Source organism: Ascaphus truei, chromosome 14 (genome assembly GCF_040206685.1).
Source record: "Ascaphus truei isolate aAscTru1 chromosome 14, aAscTru1.hap1, whole genome shotgun sequence".
Taxonomy (NCBI): domain Eukaryota; kingdom Metazoa; phylum Chordata; class Amphibia; order Anura; family Ascaphidae; genus Ascaphus; species Ascaphus truei.
This window is the reverse complement of record NC_134496.1, coordinates 55,148,777-55,176,432: the sequence shown is the minus strand read 5'-3', so window position 1 is coordinate 55,176,432 and position 27,656 is coordinate 55,148,777. Positions and strand designations below refer to the sequence as shown.

Genomic DNA, 27,656 nt, shown 5'->3' with positions numbered 1-27,656 from the left:
ATCTCAGCTTAATTAAAATGAGAGCACGAAAATGCAACAATAAATTAGCAAGATTCAGCCACCGATCTCGTCTTTGTATTTAGCATGAGTATTCCGGCTCTCTTTTTATTGGTAATATTCGAGATAGATTGACCTAGCTTTGACGTCAGGAATATACTCAGTTCATCTGTCTGTTTTCCAAGAAGTGAATAACGTTGACAGGATGAATTATTTTCATTGGGACATTTTGGAAGATGACACAACTCGTACACTTGCAACCATTTAAAAGTGAGCTCAGCCACAGGAGATGCACATTTAAATCCTCAGCACTCAGTACTCTTCTATCAGCTGCTGGAAGCAACAACATGAACAAAACCTCTTCCATCTATTTGTGCCTTGGGACCCTAACCTTTCTTTTCATGATCTCCATGCAGTCTGCGCACGCGAAACCTTATTTGTTGCAAGGTAAGTTTACAACATGTGTGTGTTTCTGTGTAAATGTGTATATGTGTGTGTGTGTGTGTGTGTGTATATGTATATATATCTATATATATATATATATATATATATATATATATATATAGATAGTATGGAGTTGTAAATAGCTGGGGCACTCCAATTCACATGATACAGGCTGGGTGCTCTTGCAATATACACATAGATATGTAGGAATATACGCAGAGGGCGGACACTCCAATTAATTGTAGAAATGTATTTGTTCTATATACCGGTCCAGATTGGGAGAGCTTCCAATGGGAACCAACACGTCGAACAAATACATTTTTACTATTAATTGGTGTGCCTACCCTTGGAAAAAATAAATATATATATATATATATATATAAAGAGAATACCTGCACTCCTAAGCAATGGTTACAGTGATAAATGTCTCAATAAGATTGAAACGCCAATCTCACCTGGAAATAAAATATGTACTGGTTCCTGTTTTTTTTTTTTTTTTAAACAAAATGTTTATTGGGTTTTCAAGCAGAGATATACAGAAAATAAAACATTCAAGAGTGAGTATTAGGGGGGAGAGGGTACATAAAGAAATGGGGGAGTTAGGGGGGGAGGGGGACGGGACAGCTTTGTGGTGAATCAACAATTCTTATTGCTTTATACAGTTTAAAGGTGGAGTGCTGGGTATGAGTATCGTGTGGGAGCTACTGGGGTAAAGAGCCGGTCTGAGGGCCTTAAATACATACAGATGGGACACAAGAGATGTTCTGTAGGTGGGCGACGGTGTAAACACAGACTGGGAGTGAGGCTAGTTGGTCTCGGGGGTTATAGACTCAGAGATATATACTCTATATATGGGCTACCTGCATGAGCTATCCAGGGAAGCCAGACTGTCTGGAAATGTCGGTAAGAATCGTTATGAAGCTCGTCAGTTTTTCCATCATACATATAAACCGCAGCTTGTTTCTAAGAGACTGAACTGGTGGAAGTTTGTCCTGCTCCCATAGCCTTGCGATGGCGCATCTTGTCGCCGTGGTAATATGGGTAATTAGCTTGTATATAGCCCTCGTGTGTTCCTGGATTGGTTTGTTAAGAAGGAACAACCAAGGATCCATGGGAATCTCTGCACCCAAGATCTGCTGGATCCAGGATTTCACCTGTCTCCAAAGGTCAGACACCTTGGGGCAGGACCACCACGTGTGTAATAGGGCGGCCACTTCACCACAGCCTTTGGGGCATAGAGGAGAGTAGCCTGGGACATTTTTAGCAATATTCTCGGGGGTGTTATAGGGCCCCGGGTATACGGCGGGTTCCGTTCCAGGGGCCCACCGTATAGGGAAAATCGCCGGAAAGCGGATCCGGCGATTTTCAGTTATTTTGCATGCGCAAATCGGCATGGTCTGCACGCGCAAACTACAGTATGCGCACGCAAACTACGGTCTGCGCATGTGCGCCGGGCGCAAATGGCCATTTTGGGCATGAGCGACTGAGGATCCAAGATGGCGGCCCCCTTCTCGGATCGCCGATCTCTCTCTCTCTCTCTCTCTCGATTAAAATGTATGTATTATGATAATTGATCTAATATCCAATGGTACAGATTGCATATGTGTATAGGTGTGGATACATAAATATGCATGGATGTGTGTGTGTATATATATATATATATATATATATATATATATATATATATATATATATTGTGTAAAAGAAAAAGAGGAAAAGCGCCCGATCCATGTGTAAAATCCAATAATAAAGGTTTAATGACACGAACAAAGACAAATGCACACTCACACTTTGCCAGTAAAATAAGAGCGTTGTATGGGACAAGCCCATGCGCCAGCATGTAACAGACTGTGGTAAGTTCGTTCCGTCCCGCTGTGTGAACAGTAAGGCTTCACTGCTGCCGGTGTCACCGTCTCAGCGTCTCTCCGGCAGCCAGCAGCAGTGAAGCTTTACTGTTCACACAGCGGGACGGAAAGAACTTACCACAGTCTGTTACATGCTGGCGCATGGGCTTGTCCCATACAACACTCTTATTTTACTGGCAAAGTGTGAGTGTGCATTTGTCTTTGTTCGTGTCATTAAACCTTTATTATTGGATTTTACACATGGATCGGGCGCTTTTCCTCTTTTTCTAATACTTAGACAATTTTTTTATATTTTTTGTCATTTTTTACATATGTTATTTTTATCTATTGCACATATTTTTACATTTTTTTGTGTCATCATATTTTTTATTATATCCACCTTCGTAGTCTATTCCATTTAATATATTTGTATTGTTTGTTTACAGGCATCTGTGCTGGGTGTGTTATATTTTGGTAGATCAGTTTCAGTGTCACAGCAATTTAGGTGTATGCTATCACAGGCGCTGTCTATAATTCTTTGTTCCCAATATATATTGTGTAGTAAAGGTTAGAGATACAGTAGTACCTATTATCAATAAATTGTTGTATATTAGCAAGTGCATTTTTTGGTTTACCACTTACCTGGATGTGCTCGGTCTTCCTCTCTGGGCCTCGGTTCTGGTTGAAGTGTGTGTGTGTGTGTGTGTGTGTGTGTGTGTGTGTGTATGTATCTGTGTGTGTATGTATGTATATATATATATGTCAACAAAATAGATGCTGGGTGCACACAAGAATATGAATATAAGTTAAAGTATACTTAACAGTCCAGGTGCTTGCAGACGAACGGGGAAAACCAACCTGTCCAAGGATAGATATAAACGAGAACAGAACTGCAGCACTCACAAATAGAAAAAAGGGGATTTAATCCAAAATCATCAGGCAGTCAGACAAAGCACCAGAGCGATGCTCTGCAGAGCTTGAGAAAGGACCAGCAGGTCTTAAACGTGCGTCACTCTGGTGCTTTGTCTGACTGCCTGAGGATTTTGGATTAAATCCCCTTTTTTCTATTTGTGAGTGCTGCAGTTCTGTTCTCTTTTATATGTATATATGTATATAATAATAATATTGACCCGTGGAGCTTACAATTTATGTTTTTGGTGCCTGCGGCACAGGGAGATAAAGTGACTTGCCCAAGGTCACAAGGAGCCGACACCGGGAATTGAACCAGGTTTCCCTGCTTCAAACTCAGTGCCAGTCAGTGTCTGTACTCACTCCTATGTATGTATGTATGTATGTGTGAATGTATATATGTATATATATGTGTGTATGTATGTATGTATGTATGTGTGTATATATATATATATACATATGTATATATATATACAGTATATATTATATTATGTATTCATTTTGTTAAAACGTTTCTTTTGATTAAATCTGTATCCCACACCAAGCTAAACATTGTCACATAGTTTCAGTGGTTCCTGTAATCTGTGGGTTTTCTGGGACACATTTTTACTGTTTTGAAAGATATTGTTTTTAGAGTTCAGTTGATTCTAATATGACAAATGGTTATTATCTCACTACCTTTGTAAAGTGGGAGGTACTGTATATTGTGAGGGGATCAGTCCTGGTTTTATAAATAGATAACATTAAAAGTGCTATTTCGTGATAACTAGAATCAGTGAATATTAATTGGGAAATACAATGTGATAAATAATGTAAATTTATAGCAAAAATACAACTATCAATGTACATGTGTATCTTGTGTGAACAATATGAAAGTTTAGCAGCCTAGGTAAAAAGGAGTCTCTTTACTCCCTGGAATAAGTGCAATAGAAGAAATTCCTTGGCACATAAACTTAGATTGACTAATTACCGTCAATAGATTTAAGTATATAGTGGTCACCGCGTCTCCTGAGAACAAAGCATATATCCATGTATTTCGTACAATTTACATTTATTAAAATACAAATTCAATCATATTTAGCACTAAATCAGTAATAACACATTGGTGGGCCCTGACCTTAATAAAGCTTATAGGGGAACCTAATAGTTATAGTTGCAGCTGATGTTCTGTTTGGATATTCCGTAGATCTTAATGTAAAGAATTTCAAATAAATGTTATATTGGACTATCGATATCCAAAGAATAAAACAATATGAATTGTGGTTGTTATATTTCATATTCAGATGTTGATGAAAAAATTCCTTGTAAGTTTTACATTTGTTGAATTTTGCTTAGTATGCCTTATATAGTATATGGAACAATTTGTTGGATAAGTTGAAAAATTGTATAATTGTTGATTAAAGAAAATTATCTATCACCTTGGCCAGCTCCCCTTGGCATGCTCCCCTTGGCCAGCTCACCTTCGCATGCTCACCTTGGCATGCTCACCTTGGCCAGCTCACCTTGGCATGCTCACCTTGGCATGCTCACCTTGGCCAGCTCACCTTGGCAGACTCACTTTGCCACTCACCTTGGCCAGCGCACTTTGGCCAGCTCACTTTGGGCAGCTCAACTTGGCATGCTCACCTTGGCCGGCTCACCTTGGCCAGCTCACTTTGGCCAGCTCTCCTTGCCAGCTCACCTTGGCATGCTCACTTTGGCCAGCTCACCTTGGCATGCTCACCTTGGCCAGCTCACCTTGGCATGCTCACCTTGGCCAGCTCACCTTGGCCAGCTCACCTTGGCATGCTCACCTTGGCCAGCTCACCTTGGCATGCTCACCTTGGCCAGCTCACCTTTGCCAGCTCACCTTGGCATGCTCACCTTGGCCAGCTCACCTTGGCATGCTCACCTTGGCCAGCTCACTTTGGCATGCTCACCTTGGCATGCTCACCGTGGCCAGCTCACCTTGGCATGCTCACCTTGGCCAGCTCACCTTGGCATGCTCACCTTGGCATGCTCACCTTGGCATGCTCACCTTGGCATGCTCAACTTGGCCAGCTCACCTTGGCCAGCTCACCTTGGCATGCTCACCTTGGCCAGCTCACCATGGCATGCTCACCTTGGCCAGCTCACCTTGGCATGCTCACCTTGGCCAGCTCACCTTGGCATGCTCACCTTGGCCAGCTCACCTTGGCATGCTCACCTTGGCCAGCTCACCTTGGCCAGCTCACCTTGGCATGCTCACCTTGGCCAGCTCACCTTGGCATGCTCACCTTGGCCAGCTCACCTTGGCATGCTCACCTTGGCCAGCTCACCTTGGCATGCTCACCTTGGCATGCTCACCTTGGCATGCTCACCTTGGCATGCTCACCTTGGCCAGCTCACCTTGGCCAGCTCACTTTGGCATGCTCACCTTGGCATGCTCACCGTGGCCAGCTCACCTTGGCATGCTCACCTTGGCCAGCTCACCTTGGCCAGCTCACCTTGGCCAGCTCACTTTGGCATGCTCACCTTGGCATGCTCACCGTGGCCAGCTCACCTTGGCATGCTCACCGTGGCCAGCTCACCTTGGCATGCTCACCTTGGCCAGCTCACCTTGGCATGCTCACCTTGGCATGCTCACCTTGGCCAGCTCACTTTGGCATGCTCACCTTGGCCAGCTCACCTTGGCCAGCTCACTTTGGCATGCTCACCTTGGCGTGCTTGTTCTATTTTACTCTTGTGAGTGGCCGTAATCTATTTTTGATTTTTATTAAAGATGATTGTACTATATCACGCTATGGAGGCTGCGCTGTCCTTTTTTTGTATTAATGTAATGTGTGTCCCCGAAATCACTAAAGCAATAAAAGGTAGAAGAGAGTGCATACCGTCCAAAAAGGGATAAATACAAAAACAAGGGCAAGAACAGGCACTCCAAGGCAAAAATATGATGTGTATTGTCTCAACATTACGGCTCAAACACGAGCTTTTCTTGGAAACACTATTATTACTGTATATTTAAAAAAAAAAAAAACTAAGCTTTACTTGTGCAATAGTATTTTTATGTACATACAGTAGGATCCGGTCTGGTGCCTGGGGTTTTACAAACACATAATACATTTTAAATTGTTCTGGAATTCTGAAACCATAGAAAACCCGTTCATCACAACAGCTTCACTGGTCAATCACTCACGGTAAATAAGTGGGAAAAAAATTGAGATCGATATCTCAAGTGACCTATTGATAAGACTTATTTACATATAGATTTGCACACTTAAGAACATTCTCTCACTTGTCTCGTCACAGTCTTATCCTCATATAACTGCATCTTCACTGGGATCATTTCAGTGTTGAATACAGTGAAGCTCTTTCGGTGATAAACTTCACCTTTGGACCCTCTTTGGTGTTTATTGATCGGGACCCAGCTGTCCCTAGGGATAAACTTTATATTAAATCCTTTTTGTATGTATAAATTGTGGGTGATACTACAAGACGCACTGTCCTTCTCTCTTCACTGAGGTTTTCCTGTGTTGTATTCCCATATTCTATTGAATTCTTTTGCAATATTTTCTCAAATATATTGAAACTTTTGTAGATAATGAGCTGATCCCAAAGAAAGAGGACCTCAGTCACCAGGACATGCTGCTAACATTGCTCCTCAATAACAACCTGCCGCTGAGAAGACCATCAAACTTTGGTAAGAAGACCTCAGTAGGTAACAGAAATACTGCTGCCACTGAAGGAATGAATAAGACCCTGTATGCTTCACACAGATCATATCATTTTCATGCTATAGCGGTGAAATTCATAGGATTTTCCAAAAATGTCCATTTCTGGACAAAACCAGCAATCTGTCTCAAAGTAGCACTAAACCAGACAAACGTATGTCCAAGTCCTTCGAGAATATCATACAAACTCTGTATGAGACGGCTGGAGGTGCCTGAGTACTAATGTGAAAGATTATTCTTTTTATTCTAGGATTGATTATATTTATACGGATATTAGTTGGGCTGCTGGTCCGTGTCCTGGGAGTGACAGAAATGTAGTTTGCTAAGTGGGAGTATTTCCAGTTTAGTGGAACAGCACATTTTAGGAACGCATGTCTTGCTTGGTAGATGGGAATGATCTTGGTTTGGAAATTGACGTTTTATTTGAAAGGTCAGTCCTGTGAGCGTTGGGCAGCAGCTTGGGGTAACGTTCACGCTGTTATGGTAAATTCATGTGTTTATCTGTAGCACATCACAGTCATGATCTGCATTACAGCTCCTCCACCCGCGCTGAAACTGCATGCCTTTCATTCCAGTTATATGTCAGCACATGACGCCATATGGTGAGACGCGGGTAACACACTTCTAACATAAATTAGTGTCAATTGTTACTTCTTATTCACAGAACTAGAGCTTGAAAACAAACTGGAGCAACTGGAACAGGTAATAAATATAACAGCTTCCATCGCAGCTGAGTTCCTTTTTGTATATTCATAAAATCAACTGTCCCACAAGTACAATATAGTACAATAATACAATGTGTGTGTGTGTGTGTGTGTGTGTGTGTGTGTGTGTGTCTGTCTAAAAGAGCTTGTGTTTAATGTTAATTTGATAGATTATTTTTTTTTTTAATGAATTATGAACATTTTTAGGTATGTCGGTGCTGAGTAGATTTAATAACTATTTAAAAAAAGGAAAAAACTGTGTGAATTTAGTAAAAATACGTGTTTCTTTTCACTAAGCATGTGTAAATGTTTGTAACCTGGCTTTTTCTCCTCCCCTCCAGTGGTAACGGAAAACAAATTGTGCCGCTTTCATAAATCTCGTGTGTGTTTGTGTGTATATATATATATATATATATATATATATATATATATATATATATATATGTAAACACAGAAAAAGAAACCTCTAAAAAGCACTGAGACAAATGATGCAGAAAATAATAATAGTAATTTATTAAATCAAAATAAGATGGAAAACAGAAAACAGCTGACTGAAACCCTGCCTAACTAAACAAAATAAATTAGCATGGGACAATAAAAAAAATATAAATAACCCCAAGAAAAATAAGCTATCATAAAAAACAAAACATATAATGAACAAAACCTCAGAAAATGAAACCACTATGGGGACAAAGTACCCATAGTGATCCACAACCGGACGGTCGTATAATGGAGATAATGAACAGAAAACCAATAGAAGAAAATAAATGTAAACCTCTAAAGGAAATAAGTAAACAGAGAGTGGTTAAATATACCAGGCATACTATGCTAGTGTATGGGGCACTGCAATAAAGAAACCTATGGGCATGAAACTATAAATATAGTACATGTTTCCTGAAACCAGGGTCACGAATGGTGTATGATTAGTTCCAGTAAGCTTAACTCATGTCTCACCTCTTCCAAAGCACAAACAAGTCCTTTTCTCTTTCTTAATTTTATTGAGGGAAAATCACAGGGAGATAGGTGCTTGTAGATGTAATGTAGATAGAGAGTGCTTATCTGTTTGAAGTGCAGTGTATCAATGATGAGACAGTGTAAAACAAAAAGGCCTTGCTGGGGCAATTAGGCAGCTACTCACTCAGAGTCCAGGGTGAAAAGGAAGTGCCAGTGTATTCTGGGTAGCAAGATAGCCTGGGGACAGACCGTCTGTCAGCAAGGCAGAGGGGGAGAGGGCAGACTAACCCATTCTGACAGAAAGGCTGAGGTTGCTGTAGCAACTCACTGGCATAATGCAGAGACAGGGTTCGCAACACTGTGTCTAACACACAAGCACTGTGAGTGCACCGAGCAAAATACATGCAGCTGGAATGAGAACCTGACAAGCAGAAACTGCAAAGGAAAGGGGGCGGGGGGTGAAACAGAAATGTGGTTCTTGTTCCATGACACTCCCTGTCTGGTATCTGGAGATACCACTATATAACTTGAATGTGTGGAACATATGTGCAATGCAAACAAACATAACATAATAATGCAAAGTCCATGTCCACATAACGAGGGGATACCGGCCGGTACCACTGGCGTTGAAATCCCTTGGCAAAGTCTTTTAGTAAAGGATGTTGGGTGGATGAACCGGTCCAGGTTAGCTGGGTTCACCACAATGTCTCTCTGTGAAAGTCTCTGGCACTGTTTCTGTTTAAACTTATGGAAGAACAGTCCTTTTGTCTCTGTGGTTTTACCTACAGAGTGCATCCCCTTGTAGGTATGCCAGTTGTGGCAGCCTGTCACTCTGACACCTGGCGTTTGGCAGAAGGAGATGGCCTTTGGCTCCTTGCGGAAGCAGATCGACACTCCTGGAAGACCAGTTGTCGAATCTAGTCCAGTAAAGAGGGCGTCATTCGGGGAGACTCCCAGGAGCTGAGCACTGGGGCTGAACACTACACGGATTTGATCGGGTTCCTGAGGGTGGTAGACCCCAGAAGACTGGAGGTACCAGCATTCTTCACCTTTCTATATTAGAGGTGCTGGCTTTGCGTGGCCGGTAAGGAATATCTTCTGGATGAAGGCCACAAAGTTGTTTTTGGTCTCCGGTTCCCTTTGTAGGTCGCAGAGGTGCGAAGTGAACCTAGAGATGGCATGTTCTCCATTGTTCGGGAGGCGCCTTCTTGGTGAACGGAATGGTAGCGGGTTCACCCAACTGCCCGGTCCGTCTTTGACGAGCTCCTTGACCGTTAACATTGGAAATCCTCTATCTCCCATCGATGGTGTTTGCTTGTCGTCATCCCTTGTGGTCTGGAACGCTGTGCACCCTAAGTCATTGGTGCATTCCTCTTGCAAGAGAACGTCTCCACGTATTTGGGTAAGACACCTTTGTGTCTCTTTGTTGACTGCCGTCAGGAGGTTGTTCTCTCCCTGGACATGACGAAAAACAGTCTCTTTTGTCCTTGTAAATCCCTTTGTGAAATGTCTCTGCGACTGTCTCTTTTTTGACGTGTGAGAGGACAGTCTTTTTGACACTGTGGCTTCACCTGCAGGGCGCCATCCTTTGCAGCTATGCCAGCCGTGACAGCTGGCTGCTTTATCGCTTGATACTCTGTGGAGAGGAACAACTGTACATCTTAGCCATGCCATTGCTCGCGGGAGGATCCTCCGATTGTTTATTGTCTTTTGGACGATCCCTTTGTCGGTCACCTTTGGGAGGTTACTTTCTTCCTTCAGTGGAGTCGACTCATCATCCTTGGTTGTCTGAACCACTAAGCATCCCAGGCCATTGTCACATCCCCCTGATGTGAGGATGTTCTTGTCGATCTCAGGGGTATGACCTTGTCTCTTCTCTTCACTTGGCCCTCCTGTCACTTGGAGATTGTAAGGAATCCACACCTCAGTTTACTGTTTGCCTTGCCTTACAAACTTGTGCAGTCCTGGAGAACTGCTCCTGATATTCACTGCAGCTCCACCCTGGGTTCACTCATTGAGGCAATGCTGTCACACGCCCCAATTGCTATTGGTTCACTGACCTTTAAAGACAGCCTTCCCACAATGCTCCATGCTGAGCATAGTCCTTCCTGGATGTCACAAGTGTTCTGCCACAAGCCCTAAGGCTTGGCCCTGTTGTGTGCTAATCTCTCTAGTTCTTTTCCCTAGTTCATGCAGAGGTCTGTTCCTGTCTCCTGTGCTGAAGCGGAGTACTCTTCATGTTAACTTCAGATCCCTGTTTCCTGAGGCCGGCTGCTAGTCTCATGCAGCGGCCTGTTTCTGTCTCCTGTGCTGAAGCGGAGTACTCTTCATGTTAACTTCAGATCCCTGTTTCCTGAGGCCGGCTGCTAGTCGCATGCAGCGGCCTGTTCCTGTCTCCTGTGCTGAAGTGGAGGTCTCTTCAGTGTTGACTTCAGCTCCCTGTTTCTTGAGGTCTGCTATCCTTCTATAGCAGAGCCTATCTACTGGTTCCTGGGGCCTGCCGCTAATTCTCCACTGCAGAGGCCGTGTCCGGGTTCCTGTGCTGAAGCGGAGGATTCTCCAGTGCGTACTTCAGCTTCCAGTTTCCTGAGGCCTGCTGTCCTTCCCTAGAAGAGGCCGGTCTATGAGTCCTGAGGTCTGTAGCTCTCTCTCTCCTTGCACAGGCCCGCTCTGGACTCTTGCGCTGAAGCACTGGTTTATCAGTGCTGTCTGGCGGTGTGCCCACTCCTGTCTGCCTATCCCTTCCTGAGACCAGTACCATGGGCCATGGTCGCCGCACGCGCAGAACCCACGCCAGCGCTCACGCTCCTAAGCTGAAGTGGGGAACTTCTGATTACGTGTTGCCGAACTCCTGCTTGAATAACGTTTGTCCTGATCTCTCCAGTCCTGACCATGGCTTGTCCACTGACGATGCTGCCTTCTCCAGTCCCGACCCTGCTACATACGACTACGAACTGCGCAATCCGGATCAGCCTGCGCGGTCTAAGGTCGGTGCTTTTGCAACCCCACCTCAGCCACACGGTCCGACCCAGGTTTGTGGCGAGCACAACCGTGACAGAGATGGCCAAGACATGGTTCAGAGAGGGATGTGTGTCCACATTCTGTTATCACAGTTCTGCGGGCGTCAACATAGTCTGTCCATGCTCTTTGTCAGTGCACGCGTTGCCCACTATCACCCATCCTAGGTCAAGTCTTTGGGCGTATGGTGCGTTGTGGGGTCCGTTATGCTGTTTACGGACTTTATGTACCCTCATGATGTCCCTACCGAGCAGCAGCAAGATCTTGGCGCCTTTTCTACCGACAGGATGTAGTTGGCTATTCCTCTGAGGTGCGGGTGATGGCGTGCCACGTCTGGTGTGGGAATCTCGTCCCTGTTTGTGGCCATGTGGTTGCACTCGATGAGTGGGGGGAGAGCTATCTTCACTCTGTTATCCACTGAATGTATCACGTAACCGCTTGCTCTTCTCCCTGTTGACTCAGTTGACCCTGCACAGGTTCTGAGGGTGTAGGGTGAGGCATTGTCTTGTAAGTTGAATAAGTTGAAGAACTCCGTCTTCGCCAATGATCTGTTGCTTTGGTCGTCGAGGATTGCATACATCCGAATAGCCTTCTCTGGTTGTCCCTGGGGGTGCACTGCGACAAGGCATATTTTGGAGCAGGACATTTTGTCACTTTCTTTTCCGCAAACCTCAGTGCGCTGAGACGTGACGGATGTTGGCTCTCCTTCCTCACCGCCATGCTCCGCTACGGAGGATGGGTTGTTGAGTTGGTGGAGTGTCAGCGCCTCTGGATGTAAAGATGTTACGTGCTTGTCACTTTTGCACACTGTACATTTGATTTCTTCTTTACAGTCTCTGGCTAGGTGAGTCGTGGAACCGCAGCACCTGAAGCAAACTCTGAATTCTCCAAGTAACCTCTTGCGTTCCTCTAGGGACTTCATCCTGAACCCAAAGCACTTGTTAACTGGGTGTGGCTTCTTGTGTATGGGACATTCCCTGTTTGGGTCCCTTGGTTCCTCGTCTCCGGCGACTGACTGATCGGGAGTAGTTTGGGTCGTGGGGGACACGTCCATCCTGTGGACCGAGATGGGTGTTTGAGTGTTACCGTATCTCGCCACTGGTCTCTCATTCCTCAGGCCGCTTGCACTGTGTGTGGTTTGCGCACCCAAGATGAAACTGGGATCGTTCCTTGTCCTTGCCGCTTCGCGGATGAAGCTCAAGAAGAATGAGAATGGGGGGAAGGCGACTTGCTTCTCCCTTTTGTATTTGGAGCCTTGTGAAATCCATCTTTCTTGGAGGTTGTAGGGTAGCTTCTCCAAGATGGGTCTCACTCCACGAGCTGAGTCCAAGACGTTGAGACCTGTTAAGGAATGGTCTTTCCTTGCAAACTCCAGCTCTTGCAGCAGGTCCCCGAGCTCTCGTAACTTCGAGTAGTCTCTAGTTGTGATCTTGGGAAAGCTGTCGACTCTTTTGAAGAGCGAATCCTTGACTGCTTCGGGCTACCGTAGCACTCTTCTAGCCTTTCCCACACTAGGTCAAGACCTACTTGGGGGTGGTTCGCGTTTGCCGTCCAAAGCCTCTTCGTGTGCCCCCTGGATTCGTTTCCCAGCCATTTGAATAGCAGGCTGAGCTCTTCCCTTGCTGAGAAGCCCAGGCTGTTGATTGCGTCCTTGAACGTGAACTTCCACGTCCGGTAGTTCTCAGGACGGTCGTCAAAGTTGATGAGTCCTGTCTGCACCAGGTCACGCCGGATCAAGTACTTGGCAATGTCTGTCAGGCCTGAGGCATCGGCGTGCTGGTCACGTTCTGAGGTAGTTGCTGGGAGGGTCTGTGCAGTCGCCTCTTCTTTGGCGTGGACGCGTGCTGACTGCTGGTCAGTGTGATGGGCTGTGTTCTCCCGTGTGGGTGTACCTGGATTGCGAGCCTGTTGTGGTGCATCTGTGTGCTTGCTGGCGTGTGGATCACTGTTGCGGCTGTAGCTGTCCCAGGCAGCATGTACCATTGAAGGAACAGCATCTTCTCCTCGTGGACCTAGCAAGTCTTCGGTGTCTGTGGAGTCACTCCCTCCGTGTTGAGATGGCTCCTTACGTAGAGGCTCCTTACGTAGTCTTCAGTGCGTTGGGCTGGATCCTCTGAGGCTATCCGTCTGTACGGTTGCTCCCCACCGTCCTGTCTCGCGGCTGCTTCTAGGACTTCAGCTTGGGCTATGGTGGCGGCGGCTTCCTTTTCTTGATTTAGGGCCTCTAGGTTAACGTCCACCTCTGTCTTTTTCCGTGCAGTGGCTGCAGCGGCGGTGGCAGCGGCGGTGGCAGTGGCTGCAGCGGCGATGCGTGCCGCGGTGGCAGTGGCTGCAGCCGCAGTGGCAGTGGCTGTCTGCTCCTACTCTTCTAAGCGGGCCCTTTCTAGTTTCATGACTGCCTCTTTCTGAGCGTATGCGGCCCTGGCACGTGCGGCCTCTGCGGTGGCTCGCGCCTTGGTGGCGTTTGCGCTTGACGCATGAGATTGCGCGGATCTTGCTGACCTTGATGAGTGCCTGGATGCGCTGGAGCGCTGTGATGCGGTTTCCAGCAAAAGGTCTTTCCTCTTACTCTCGGCTTCCGTGATAGAGGTTTGCACGCGGCTGTCACGTGTGAAGTCAATGTTATGCTGTAAGTCCCTTTCTTGCAGGCTTTCGCCAGTGTTAGCCCTGGCCAAGTAAGTGATGTATGCCTCGGACAGTTCTTGGTAGCGTGCATGATCTATCTTTAATTGAGTTATTGCCTGCTCGAGCTGTTGTACATAATTGCCAGCGCCAGCGACATTGCGTATCCCAAGTGTGGTTGTTTCCCAGGCCAACTCTAGTTTAGCGCGGTGCGCTTCAGTGTCAGTCTCATATTTTTTGCGGGCCTTTTGTGTCAGTGTGACTGTCCGTTTAGGCCTTGCGTCTGCCTGCGCCTGTTGCAGTGGCGCAGCGGTCTCTGTGTCTGAGTGGTCACTCTCTTACGTGATGTCTGGTGAGGATCTGAGTTCTGCCATGCTGTAGGTGTGTGTAGGCCTTTAGCCAGTGCGTGTGGCGTGCGGTCTTTTACCTGTGTCAGCGATGGGCGACTGTCTCAGATGATGCCGAGCGGTGTCCTGCAGCGTTCAGCGTAGGGGTAGCTGTACTCACAGGTGTCCGGTGGCTCTGAACCGTGTCCTGGCGGGTGTCCGGTGGCGTGGACCTTGGTGGCGCTAGCCATGGGGACGTGCACAGGGTAAAGTGAGATGGTAATCCCTCACTATGGAGCTGTGCAGAGGGTGAACTCAGACAGAGATAGGCAATCAGGTTTTGTGTAAGATGCACTGTCTGTCTGCAAAGCTGCTGCCTTGTGTGCAGGGTTGTTTGCTGGCTGTGACCAGTGTACAGTAAATCTGCTTGCTTGTAAGGCTGCTGCAGTTTGTAAGGCTGCAGGCTGTGTGCAGTTTGCTGTATAAGTTTGCTGCCCTGTCTGGCAGTGTAAAGCTGCTTGCTTGTCCTGGGGTGCAGAGACTATTCTGTATAGTATAAAGTCTATGAGTAGTAGCTCCTGTGTGATTCCCCAACACACGGTCTTTGTTTTACTTTCCTGAATCCAGGGTCACGAATGGTGTATGATTAGTTCCAGTAAGCTTAACTCATGTCTCACCTCTTCCAAAGCACAAACAAGTCCTTTTCTCTTTCTTAATTTTATTGAGGGAAAATCACAGGGAGATGGGTGCTTGTAGATGTAATGTAGATAGAGAGGGCTTCTCTGTTTGAAGTGCAGTGTATCAATGATGAGACAGTGTGAAACAAAAAGGCCTTGCTGGGGCAAATAGGCGGCTACTCACTCAGAGTCCAGGGTGAAAAGGAAGTGCCAGTGTATTCTGGGTAGCAAGATAGCCTGGGGACAGACCGTCTGTCAGCAAGGCAGAGGGGGAGAGGGCAGACTAACCCATTCTGATAGAAAGGCTGAGGTTGCTGTAGCAACTCACTGGCATAAGGCAGAGACAGGGATCGCAACACTGTGTCTAACACACAGGCACTGTGTGAGTGCACAGAGCAAAATACATGCAGCTGGAATGAGAACCTGACAAGCAGAAGCTGCAAAGGAAAGGGGGGCGGGGGGTGAAACAGAAATGTGGTTCTTGTTCCATGACAACATGACAGCAGACATAAAAGGGGCTTCAGTGACCCAAACACAAAATCCCAATGGTAACATATACAGGAGAGAGACCCATATACTAAAAAACAGTATAATAACTGCAAGATGGCAATAGTATATGAAAGTAATATACTCAACTCCTGTGTGACTGGGATGACAAGGAAGTCCTGGATATGCGTAACCACAATCACAAAATGACAGCTACATCAAAGGGTAGTCCCAGCAAATAAAATGTCCAGATAAAGAGCCAGCAGGCAGGGCCAGCAGCATGAAGGTACCACCAACGCGTTTCGCCCACTAAGGCTTCTTCTAGGCCACTTTTTTTTTTTTTTTTTTTGTGATTGTGGTTACGCTTATCCAGGACTTCCTTGTCATCCCAGTCACACAGGAGTTGAGTATATTACTTTCCTATACTATTGCCATCTTGCAGTTATTATACTGTTTTTTAGTATATGGGTCTCTCTCCTGTATGTGTTACCATTGGGATTTTTGGGTCACTGAAGCCCCTTTTATGTCTGCTGTCATGTACTATATTTATAGTTTCATGCCCATAGGTTTCTTTATTACAGTGCCCCATACACTAGCATAGTATGCCTGGTATATTTAACCACTCTCTGTTTACTTATTTCCTTTAGAGGTTTACATTTATTTTCTTCTATTGGTTTTCTGTTCATTATCTCCATTATACGACCGTCCGGTTGTGGATCACTATGGGTACTTTGTCCCCATAGTGGTTTCATTTTCTGAGGTTTTGTTCATTATATGTTTTGTTTTTTATGATAGCTTATTTTTCTTGGGGTTATTTATATTTTTTTTATTGTCCCATGCTAATTTATTTTGTTTAGTTAGGCAGGGTTTCAGTCAGCTGTTTTCTGTTTTCCATCTTATTTTGATTTAATAAATTACTATTATTATTTTCTGCATCATTTGTCTCAGTGCTTTTTAGAGGTTTCTTTTTCTGTGTTTACATATCTATTTCATTCCTTTAGCACCGCCTAGCAGATATTATTTCTGCTATTTTCAGTTATTTTCTGTTAAAAATAGGTTTAGACATTGCATTTATCTTTTGGTTGTTTGATGCGGTATTCATTTTTGTGTATGTCATATATATATATATATATATATATATATATATATATATATATATATATATATATAATCAAAAAATATATATATATAATAACAGAATTCACCATTATTTTGCGGAGTTCATTGGTAATAGCTCATAGAGCTGTTTAACCAATACACCAGTATGGTTTGTGCAGGAGTATTCATGTACACATGGATGTACAGATACTTATAATTAGTGTATATGGCTATGGACATGTAGCAAAATGAATATAGACATGTTTATACAGTAGTAGCGAGAATTGTAAGTGGCTTCTGTATTACGATGACAAGAAAAGTATGTGTTTAATGTGTATATTCCATGCAACTAACAATATGATGTGCAAAGTGCACTGAAAAGATTAAAATGATTAGTTCCCTTCCAACTGGTCATTAACAGGGATTTACTAATTAGCACAAATTCAGAACAGAAATATTACGATACAGATGACTGAGTATGTTACGGATGTGAAACATACATGTAATCGCTAAACCTATTCCCTGGCAATGTTGTCTGAGTAATGAACCAATGTTTCTTTAACACAGCTGGAAAAACTCAAGGAGCAGTTTTTGGAGGGGAAGACTTCAGGTGTCACGTATGCTGGGGACGGTCTGTCGTCCTCACATCCCAGCAAACGAGGTGTCCATGTCCGTGCATAAATGGAAATAGTAATGTTATTGAAATGATGACTAAATCCTGCCACATTATGCGCACCCTACTCCCCGCTTACCCATTGATGTGTAACTTCAGCACCAGTCTGAACGTGCACAGTCCAGGCCCCTACACTATATACTATGTTGCCAATCTCGCCACGTTCGGTTCACATTCCCCCCCCCCTGAAAATGTTGGTAGATTTCAGCATTTCATACGTATTATTCTCTTTGATAAAAAACATTTTGCCAATTTTTTCTGCAATTTCGAAAATGGTGATATTTTGCGAAATGTTACAAAATGCTACCTAAAGTCACATGACCTTTTTGAGGGTGATGTGACCACTGAAACTTCCCCCACATTTGACATTTTCACGAAAATGGCAATGTTTGTCACAAACGCAAATATTGGCAAATTTCTCACCGATCTCTAGTTGTGATAAAGGAATCTTACATACATACATACATACATACATACATACATACATACATACATGCATGCATGCATACATACATACATACATACATACATACACATACATATATACATACACATACATACATACATACATATATACATACATACATACACATACATACATACATACATACATACATATATATATATATATATATATATATATATATACATACATATATACATACATACATACATACATACATACCCATACATACATACATACATAAATACATACATACACACATACACACATACATATATATATATATATATATATATATATATATATATATATATATATATATATATATATATATATATATATATGAATAACGCACACTCCCCCCGCCCATCACTTTCCTTTAATTCCTTATGATTCCCCAATTCTTTCCGCTTCTTTCCCCTTCTCCGGCGTTCCCACGTTCCTCTCTTTCTTTCATTGTCTGCTTTCTGTGTAAACTTCATAGCGATCTGACTCTCATTATGATGTCACAGTATGATGTCACGTGCCAGATATATAGCCTGCCAGGTACAAGACTCAGTGGCTGACTTGCTTAGAGAAATTACGATAACTCATAGAATTAAAAATAGAATTTATCCAAATATATCTAAACAGACAAAAACCTGCTCTTTGATCTCAGGAACCATCATGCAAAATGCGTTTAAATCCTGCACAGCGAGCAGACAGACAGCTTTCCAAAATATACAGTAGTTGTGATTCCTACCAGCACCCCCCTCCCCCTTCTCCCTTTGGAGTGTCCGAGAGGATCCAAACCCCCACAGTCGCCTTATTATGATAAAGTGATCCCTCCAAGCTTGGCTGTTCTAGGTTTTATAGTTTGTGAGTGCATGAGACACACAGACAAGCATTCTAAAATAGATATAAGATATGTACAATATATATTTATATAATACTAATTACCATCATAGAACCATGGCAGCGCGCCCGGAAATCACTGAGCGGCTACAGGTTGCTAATTGCTGACTCCTTGCCCATATAACAGGTCCTTTTTGTGTCTTATCACAGCTTGCTTTTGGAAATACTGTGTCTGAAGATTAGGATTCCCCAGCACAGAAGAGAAGATTTATCCCAAGACATAATGTAACTCCGGCATATTAACAGCAGCAACGAGAAACACTGAAACGGCATTTTTTTAAGCACTGTTTGTAATTGATTTATTGTAATTCTGGTGTAATATATCTCGGTAGAAAGTGACACAGGACACATTGTGCTATTGACCCTTTCACTGCTATATATACTGCGTGCCTAATTAGCAGTTATGGGCTTAATGAATTACTAATTACTATGCTAAACTGCAGAATGGAGTGTTCACCAGTCCGCTGCAATGACTTCTGGGTATAGTTCTTTTTATTTTTAGACTGTATATATCACGCTATGTATTATACTCATTGTTAGAAGGAAGCTAGTAATGGTTCAGTTTTATGCACTAGTTGAATAAAAGTTATATAAACCTATGCGTAGGTTGAGATTGTTTCCCTTTTTACAATGATGTGTGTGTTTGTTGTCACGGCAAAATGAGTCGAGATTATCCGTTTCTCGTATCTTCCCCCCAAAATCCACGTCACGGATTTGTGGATGGATTTGGTCGTTTTTAATCTTCGCAGATTCGTAAAAATCCGCAATTGGATACAATCCGTTGGTGGCTTTTTATGAACAGGTCACGTAATCCACGGAGAGTATTGGTAATAATTTAAAAATCCGTAAAGCGCGTATCGTCCTTTATGTGATTGATCCGCTGAAATCCGTGGACCAAAGGAACCGACCAATCCCCTGCAGATACAGATCCGCCCAAAAAATCCACTCGCCTCTAAAAAAGACCCTGCTAATTAATGACTAAACCCATGAAAAGTTTCTTTATTATAGATACACAGCTACTTAGCTTGGCCCAGAACATTTTTTAAATTGAATTGCTTTTTTTATCTTGTTAAAATACTTGCTGTGAAATCCTCCTACAGTTTTCTATATGAGAAATATTGTGGGAAATCATTATTTATTGGGACATCTGAAAATATCCATTAATACGATTTTCAAAAATAAGTTGTGTTATTCAGCGTTGGGACTGCAACTTGACGTAAAATTACCCAAAGAGAAACAGACGCTATATATTTTCGGAGGGACGTTTTTAAGATTTTTGCTTTCGTAAGGATATTAATCTCTCCGTCATAACCACTCACATTTTAGTTTCACAAGTCAATTTGGTAAATTGAATTCTGAAATTCATGAAAGTAGAAGGGAGAATATCCCAATAATAAAACATATTCTAAGTATAAAATATACTTTACTGTGCAGACTTGGGAAAAGGTGAAGCGAATGGTTCTGGTTGGGAACAAATAGTAAAAGTCATTTTAGGAAACTGTAAATTTGTTCAAGTAAATAAAGGGTCTCAGCAGCAATGCAAAAAAAAGTGTTTGCACGCATCACTCCGTGTTCTGCTGTACAGCGGCGGCAAATCCAAGAATGGTTTCTGACATCTCATGCAGGATTTTATTGGCCAATTAAAAGGCAAAATGTGTGGGGCAGAGACGCAGAATGTGATACATCTCATTATAATCTGTGCCCCATGTAACTCTCCCCAATTCCTCCTACTGACTCTCCCCAAGGTGCAAGCTGGGGCAGAGACGCAGAATGTAATTATTATTATTATTGTTATTTATTAATTATTATACATCTCATTATAATCGGTGCCCCATGTAACTCCACCCATCTCCTCCTACTGACTCTCCCCAAGGTGCAAGCTGGGGCAGAGACGCAGAATGTGATACATCTCATTATAATCTGTGCACCATGTAACTCCCCCCAACTCCTCCTACTGACTCCCCCCAAGGTGCAAGCTGGGGCAGAGACGCAGAATGTGATACATCTCATAATCTGTGCACCATGTAACTCCCCCCAACTCCTCCTACTGACTCCCCCCAAGGTGCAAGCTGGGGCAGAGACGCAGAATGTGATACATCTCATAATCTGTGCACCATGTAACTCCCCCCAACTCCTCCTACTGACTCCCCCCAAGGTGCAAGCTGGGACAGAGACGCAGAATGTGATACATCTCATTATAATCTGTGCCCCATGTAACTCTCCCCAACTCCTCCTACTGACTCTCCCCAAGGTGCAAACTGATGTGGACATGACAATTTTGCTTAAATGTGCCGTCCTTGGCATAAAATAATTGAGAAAGACAAGAAAACAAAGTGCTCTGACAATATTCACCACTCTTTTTTTTATTTCTCATGAAAATTTATTGGCAAAACAATTCATTCCTTCACTTAAAAATCCTTCTTAAAGGGAACACCCCTTCAACCTCGTCACATCCAATGAGCAACAGAGAGTAAATTGTGCTAAAGACTCTGGAATGTTTCATTCATTAACCGTTTGCTGCTCCACATTGCACTGCAATGAGCCAACCCCAACCCGGCAGCCAAGGGTTAAAGAAACTTGCTGCATTAAGAACAAGCTATTATCTCTACACTAAATACTGTTTTATTTCACTCTAACACCTATACCAAAATGTAGTGGTTAAAACTAAAAATATATCTACAGTCGAGCATTCTGTAAGAACGGGAGTCACGATATATCGGTAACTGGAACATCTCCAATATGTTTCATTCCTGAGGGGGAATAAGTAGTTAAACACCTTCTAAAAGCGATGAAGAATGGATACATGTAAATCAGCAGTAAGGTAAAAAAGCATCAGCAATGACAGGCGATAATCATATGAATGCAGCCTAGACATGTGCAGACCGGGCCAAATCCGCTTCGCTTGTTCACTCGAACTTTAACAAGAGTTGGAAAATTTGCCGAATAGTTTGGGCAAAAATTACGTGTCTAAGCAAAAAATCACTACCCTGGATGGGTTTTGCAGGAGATAAGAGGAAGAGAGAGCGGGAGGAAGAGAGAGCGGGGAGGAAGAGTGAGGGGAGGAAGAGAGAGTGGAGGAAGAGAGAGGGAAGGAAGAGAGGAAGAGGGGAGGAAGAGAGGAAGAGAGAGGGGAGGAAGAGAGATGGGAGGAAGAGAGGGGAGAAAGAGAGAGTCGAGGAATAGAGAACGGAGAAAGAGAGAGGGGAGGAAGAGAGAAGGGAGGAAGAGAAAAGGGAGGAAGAGAGAGGGGAGGAAGAGAGAGGGGAGGAAAAGAGAGGGGAGGAAGTGAGAAGGGAGGAAGAGAGAAGGTATGAAGAGAGAGGGGAGGAAGAGAGAGGGGAGGACGTGAGAAGGGAGGAAGAGAGAGGAGAGGAAGTGAGAAGGGAGGAAGAGAGAAGGTATGAAGAGAGAGGGGAGGAAGAGAGAGGGGAGGAAGAGAGAGGGGAGGACGTGAGAAGGGAGGAAGAGAGAAGGGATGAAGAGAGAGGGGAGGAAGAGAGAAGGGATGAAGAGAGAGGGGAGGAAGAGAGAAGGGAGGAAGAGAGAGGGGAGGAAGAAAGATGGGAGGAAGAGAGGGGAGAAAGAGAGAGTCGAGGAATAGAGAACGGAGAAAGAGAAAGGGTAGGAAGAGAGAAGGGAGGAAGTGAAAAGGGAGGAAGAGAAAAGGGAGGAAGAGAAAAGGGAGGAAGAGAGAGGGGAGGAAGAGAGACGGGAGGAAGAGAGAGGGGAGGAAGAGAGAGGGGAGGAAGTGAGAAGGGAGGAAGAGAGAGGGGAGGAATAGAGAAGGGAGAAAGAGAGAGGGGAGGAAGAGAGAGGGGAGGAAGAGAGAGGGGAGGAAGAAAGATGGGAGGAAGAGAGGCTAGAAAGAGAGAGTCGAGGAATAGAGAACGGAGAAAGAGAAAGGGTAGGAAGAGAGAAGGGAGGAAGTGAAAAGGGAGGAAGAGAAAAGGGAGGAAGAGAAAAGGGAGGAAGAGAGAGGGGAGGAAGAGAGAGGGGAGGAAGAGAGAGGGGAGGAAGTGAGAAGGGAGGAAGAGAGAGGGGAGGAATAGAGAAGGGAGAAAGAGAGAGGGGAGGAAGAGAGAGGGGAGGAAGAGAGAGGGGAGGAAGAAAGAGGGGAGGAAGAATGAGGGGAGGAAGAGAGAGGGGAGGAAGAGAGAAGGGAGGAAGAGAGAAGGGAGGAAGAGAGAAGGCAAACCCCATATTTCAGGCTGTGGGTGAACGGCTTACAGACTTTTTTTTAAGTTGGATTTTGAAGTTTTGAAGTTTGAAAAAACATGTAAATTTCGCGAAGTTTGTGAACTTAGTCAAAATATTTGCACATTTCTAGTGGCGCTTTCAATGTACAGTGCAACACCCCATGTGTGTGTATGTACTGTATGTGTATGTGTATATATATATATATACAGACACACCCACAATGTGGACTGGGGTCTCTCATGGTATGATTATATACGTTATAAAACTTTCCAGTCACCTGGTTCCAGAGATAATTCAAATTCAAACCTTAAAGACATTGGGCCATATGTATCAAGGCACCTGCGGACCAATTCAGGGACAATAACAAAATCCTCTTGGCTTAAATTGGAATTTTTTCTTTCATACACATTTTGCCGTTTTTTGCCCCAGAACGGCACCGCTTATTGCTTGATAGAAACGCCCATTAGTTGCCCATCTAATACAATGTGTGTTAGTGGAAACGGGGCGCAGGTTACACAGGAACTCAGGGAGACCCCACGGTTACAGTTATTAGAAATAAACTAGAAGAAGAATCATAACATAGGGTAATCCTAATTGCTGCTTTAACTCTATGTATACTGTACTGATTTCATGTATTATATGCGGGGCTCACTCATGCGATATGGGTTATCTCACCTCAATCCCATATTATCTGTCATTGATTTGAAAAGCAGTTAATGTAGAACTGCAGTGAGATAACCTTATCTATCTCACACAAAGTCCTATATTACACATACTAGATAACAGGATAGAATGTATTTAATTACAAAGATTCCGTAACTAACAACATGGACTGATTAGATTTTTGACAAAGAAATCCTAAAACATGAAATTTACTTCAAAGAAACAACTGCACTCTCCCAGCGTTAACAATCACTCTTTGTAAGTCGTACATGAGACATATTGTATTCTCTTTATAAGCACAGAATGTATTACACAGAATGTGTGGTCCAGCCACTCCGCACATACATGCATAGCGTGGTCCTTCTGGGGTTCCTGTTACAATAATAACAACCTTCAGATACACAGTGTCTTCCCAGGCTAGAGTTTTGCATGGTTTGTCCTAAGAACAAACATTGTCAATTTAGACACTTTTAGGATTAAATCCCATTGCACCGCGGGCGGCGTATAAAGAATGGATTGTGTGAAAAAATACATTTCTCACCTAAAAAAAACCACTAGCAACAGATGCCAGGCTGCCTGATGATGCAGAACCTGGATATGTTGGTGTCATTATTCACGTTTTTACACGTGTTGCACGTTGTCTCACTGTCCTTCTTGCGTGGTATCGTGGCTTCCTATTGGACCACGACCCAGTGGTATATAAAATGGTACATATCTGAGGGGGGTTACCGCTTTAATGGGGGCACGCCATGTGTGTCATGTTTTTTGGGGTAATATAGATCAGTCAGCTCACAGCTGTCAGATAAAGAGATACATACAAAGCATGAATAAATGAGAGTATACCAGTATACAACTCACACGTACTATTAAGATAATTGTAGAGTGCCCCTAAAACCCTAATGTTGTATTAAAAAAACACTTCTTTTTTCCTATTTAAATCCCAAGGATGAAAATTGAAACATTGATATTTGACCATATTATAATTGACATAAATTAAATCTTAAAATCCCCAAATAGTCAGCCATTCAATGCTGAGAGTGCTTCCCTATGGGGACATATTCAATAGCAGAATAAAGAGGCTTAATGCTCAGGGAACATTTAATGGTAACTCGGTGTTTTGGATAAATGCCGATGTGAGGCCGGAGAATGCCCTCTGAAACAGCATTTCCTTTTTGGGAATTATCCTAAAGTTGATAATTATTCCATTTAAAGTAATAATTAGCATGGTTACAATTCCAAATGTCTAGGGTCATCTCCCAGAACCAGAATGGCAGACAATGCAAGAGCCTGTAAGTTGGTCAGTGGGCTGTGCTGGAAGGCTGGGGTACAGAATATAGATATACTCAGTGTTATTGAAAGTGCAGCAAGTTCATTTTCATGAATACTATTTATTCCTAACTCGGTTCCACCCAAAAAAGAAATGCTGCTTTGTATCTCCGACATCATCATCATGGTGAAAAAACACTGTTTGTACTGTTGCTCATCTTAAAAAGTATAAATGAAATTGCCACGTAGTGCAGTATACACCCACCCATCCATCCCGGGGTCTCACCGATACACCCACCCATCCATCCCGGGGTCTCACTGACACACCCACCCATCCATCCCGGGGTCTCACCGACACACCCATCCATCCCGGGGTCTCACCGACACACCCACCCATCCATCCCGTGGGTCTCACTGACACACCCACCCATCCATCCCGGGGTCTCACCGACACACCCATCCATCCATCCCGGGGTCTCACCGACACACCCATCCATCCATCCCGGGGTCTCACCGACACACCCACCCATCCATCCCGGGGTGTCACCGACACACCCATCCATCCCGGGGTCTCACCGACACACCCATCCATCCCGGGGTCTCACCGACACACCCATCCATCCCGGGGTCTCACCGACACACCCATCCATCCATCCCGGGGTCTCACCGACACACCCATCCATCCATCCCGGGGTCTCACCGACACACCCATCCATCCCGGGGTCTCACCGACACACCCATCCATCCATCCCGGGGTCTCACCGACACACCCACCCATCCATCCCGGGGTCTCACCGACACACCCATCCATCCATCCCGGGGTCTCACCGACACACCCACCCATCCATCCATCCCGGGGTCTCACCGACACACCCACCCATCCATCCCGGGGTCTCACCGACACACCCATCCATCCCGGGGTCTCACCGACACACCCATCCATCCATCCCGGGGTCTCACCGACACACCCATACATCCATCCCGGGGTCTCACCGACACACCCATCCATCCCATCCATCCCGGGGTCTCACCGACACACCCATCCATCCATCCCGGGGTCTCACCGACACACCCATCCATCCCGGGGTCTCACCGACACACCCATCCATCCATCCCGGGGTCTCACCGACACACCTATCCATCCATCCCGGGGTCTCACCGACACACCCATCCATCCATCCCGGGGTCTCACCGACACACCCATCCATCCATCCCGGGGTCTCACCGACACACCCATCCATCCATCCCGGGGTCTCACAGACACACCCATCCATCCCATCCATCCCGGGGTCTCACCGACACACCCATCCATCCCGGGGTCTCACCGACACACCCATCCATCCCGGGGTCTCACCGACACACCCATCCATCCATCCTGGGGTCTCACCGACACACCCATCCATCCCGGGGTCTCACCGACACACCCATCCATCCCGGGGTCTCACCGACACACCCATCCATCCCGGGGTCTCACCGACACACCCATCCATCCATCCCGGGGTCTCACCGACACACCCATCCATCCATCCCGGGGTCTCACCGACACACCCATCCATCCCGGGGTCTCACCGACACACCCATCCATCAATCCCGGGGTCTCACCGACACACCCATCCATCCATCCCGGGGTCTCACCGAAACACCCATCCATCCATCCCGGGGTCTCACCGACACACCCACCCATCCATCCCGGGGTCTCACCGACACACCCATCCATCCCGGGGTCTCACCGACACACCCATCCATCCATCCTGGGGTCTCACCGACACACCCATCCATCCATCCCGGGGTCTCACCGACACACCCATCCATCCATCCCGGGGTCTCACCGACACACCCACCCATCCATCCCGGGGTCTCACCGACACACCCATCCATCCATCCCGGGGTCTCACCGACACACCCATCCATCCCGGGGTCTCACCGACACACCCACCCATCCATCCCGGGGTCTCACCGACACACCCATCCATCCCGGGGTCTCACCGACACACCCACCCATCCATCCCGGGGTCTCACCGACACACCCATCCATCCATCCCGGGGTCTCACCGACACACCCACCCATCCATCCCGGGGTCTCACCAACACACCCATCCATCCATCCCGGGGTCTCACCGACACACCCATCCATCCATCCCGGGGTCTCACCGACACACCCATCCATCCATCCCGGGGTCTCACCGACACACCCATCCATCCATCCCGGGGTCTCACCGACACACCCATCCATCCATCCCGGGGTCTCACCGACACACCCACCCATCCATCCCGGGGTCTCACCGACACACCCATCCATCCATCCCGGGGTCTCACCGACACACCCATCCATCCATCCCGGGGTCTCACCGACACACCCATCCATCCATCCCGGGGTCTCACCGACACACCCATCCATCCATCCCGGGGTCTCACCGACACACCCATCCATCCATCCCGGGGTCTCACCGACACACCCATCCATCCATCCCGGGGTCTCACCGACACACCCATCCATCCATCCCGGGGTCTCACCGACACACCCATCCATCCATCCCGGGGTCTCACCGACACACCCATCCATCCATCCCGGGGTCTCACCGACACACCCATCCATCCCGGGGTCTCACCGACACACCCACCCATCCATCCCGGGGTCTCACCGGCACACCCATCCATCCATCCCGGGGTCTCACCGGCACACCCATCCATCCATCCCGGGGTCTCACCGGCACACCCATCCATCCATCCCG

The 27,656-nt window shown here is 45.4% G+C and overlaps 1 protein-coding gene across 1 annotated transcript; it reads left to right on the top strand.

The window, feature by feature from the left end:
* The first annotated feature begins 318 nt into the window (after positions 1 to 318).
* Positions 319 to 19,181, top strand: UTS2B (urotensin 2B). Its single transcript, XM_075569467.1, has 5 exons — positions 319 to 444; positions 6,751 to 6,852; positions 7,548 to 7,585; positions 17,336 to 17,429; positions 18,949 to 19,181. Exons 1-5 carry the CDS (start codon positions 345 to 347, stop codon positions 18,972 to 18,974), a joined length of 360 nt encoding a protein of 119 aa, XP_075425582.1. The 5' UTR covers positions 319 to 344; the 3' UTR covers positions 18,975 to 19,181.
* The last annotated feature ends 8,475 nt before the right edge of the window (positions 19,182 to 27,656 follow it).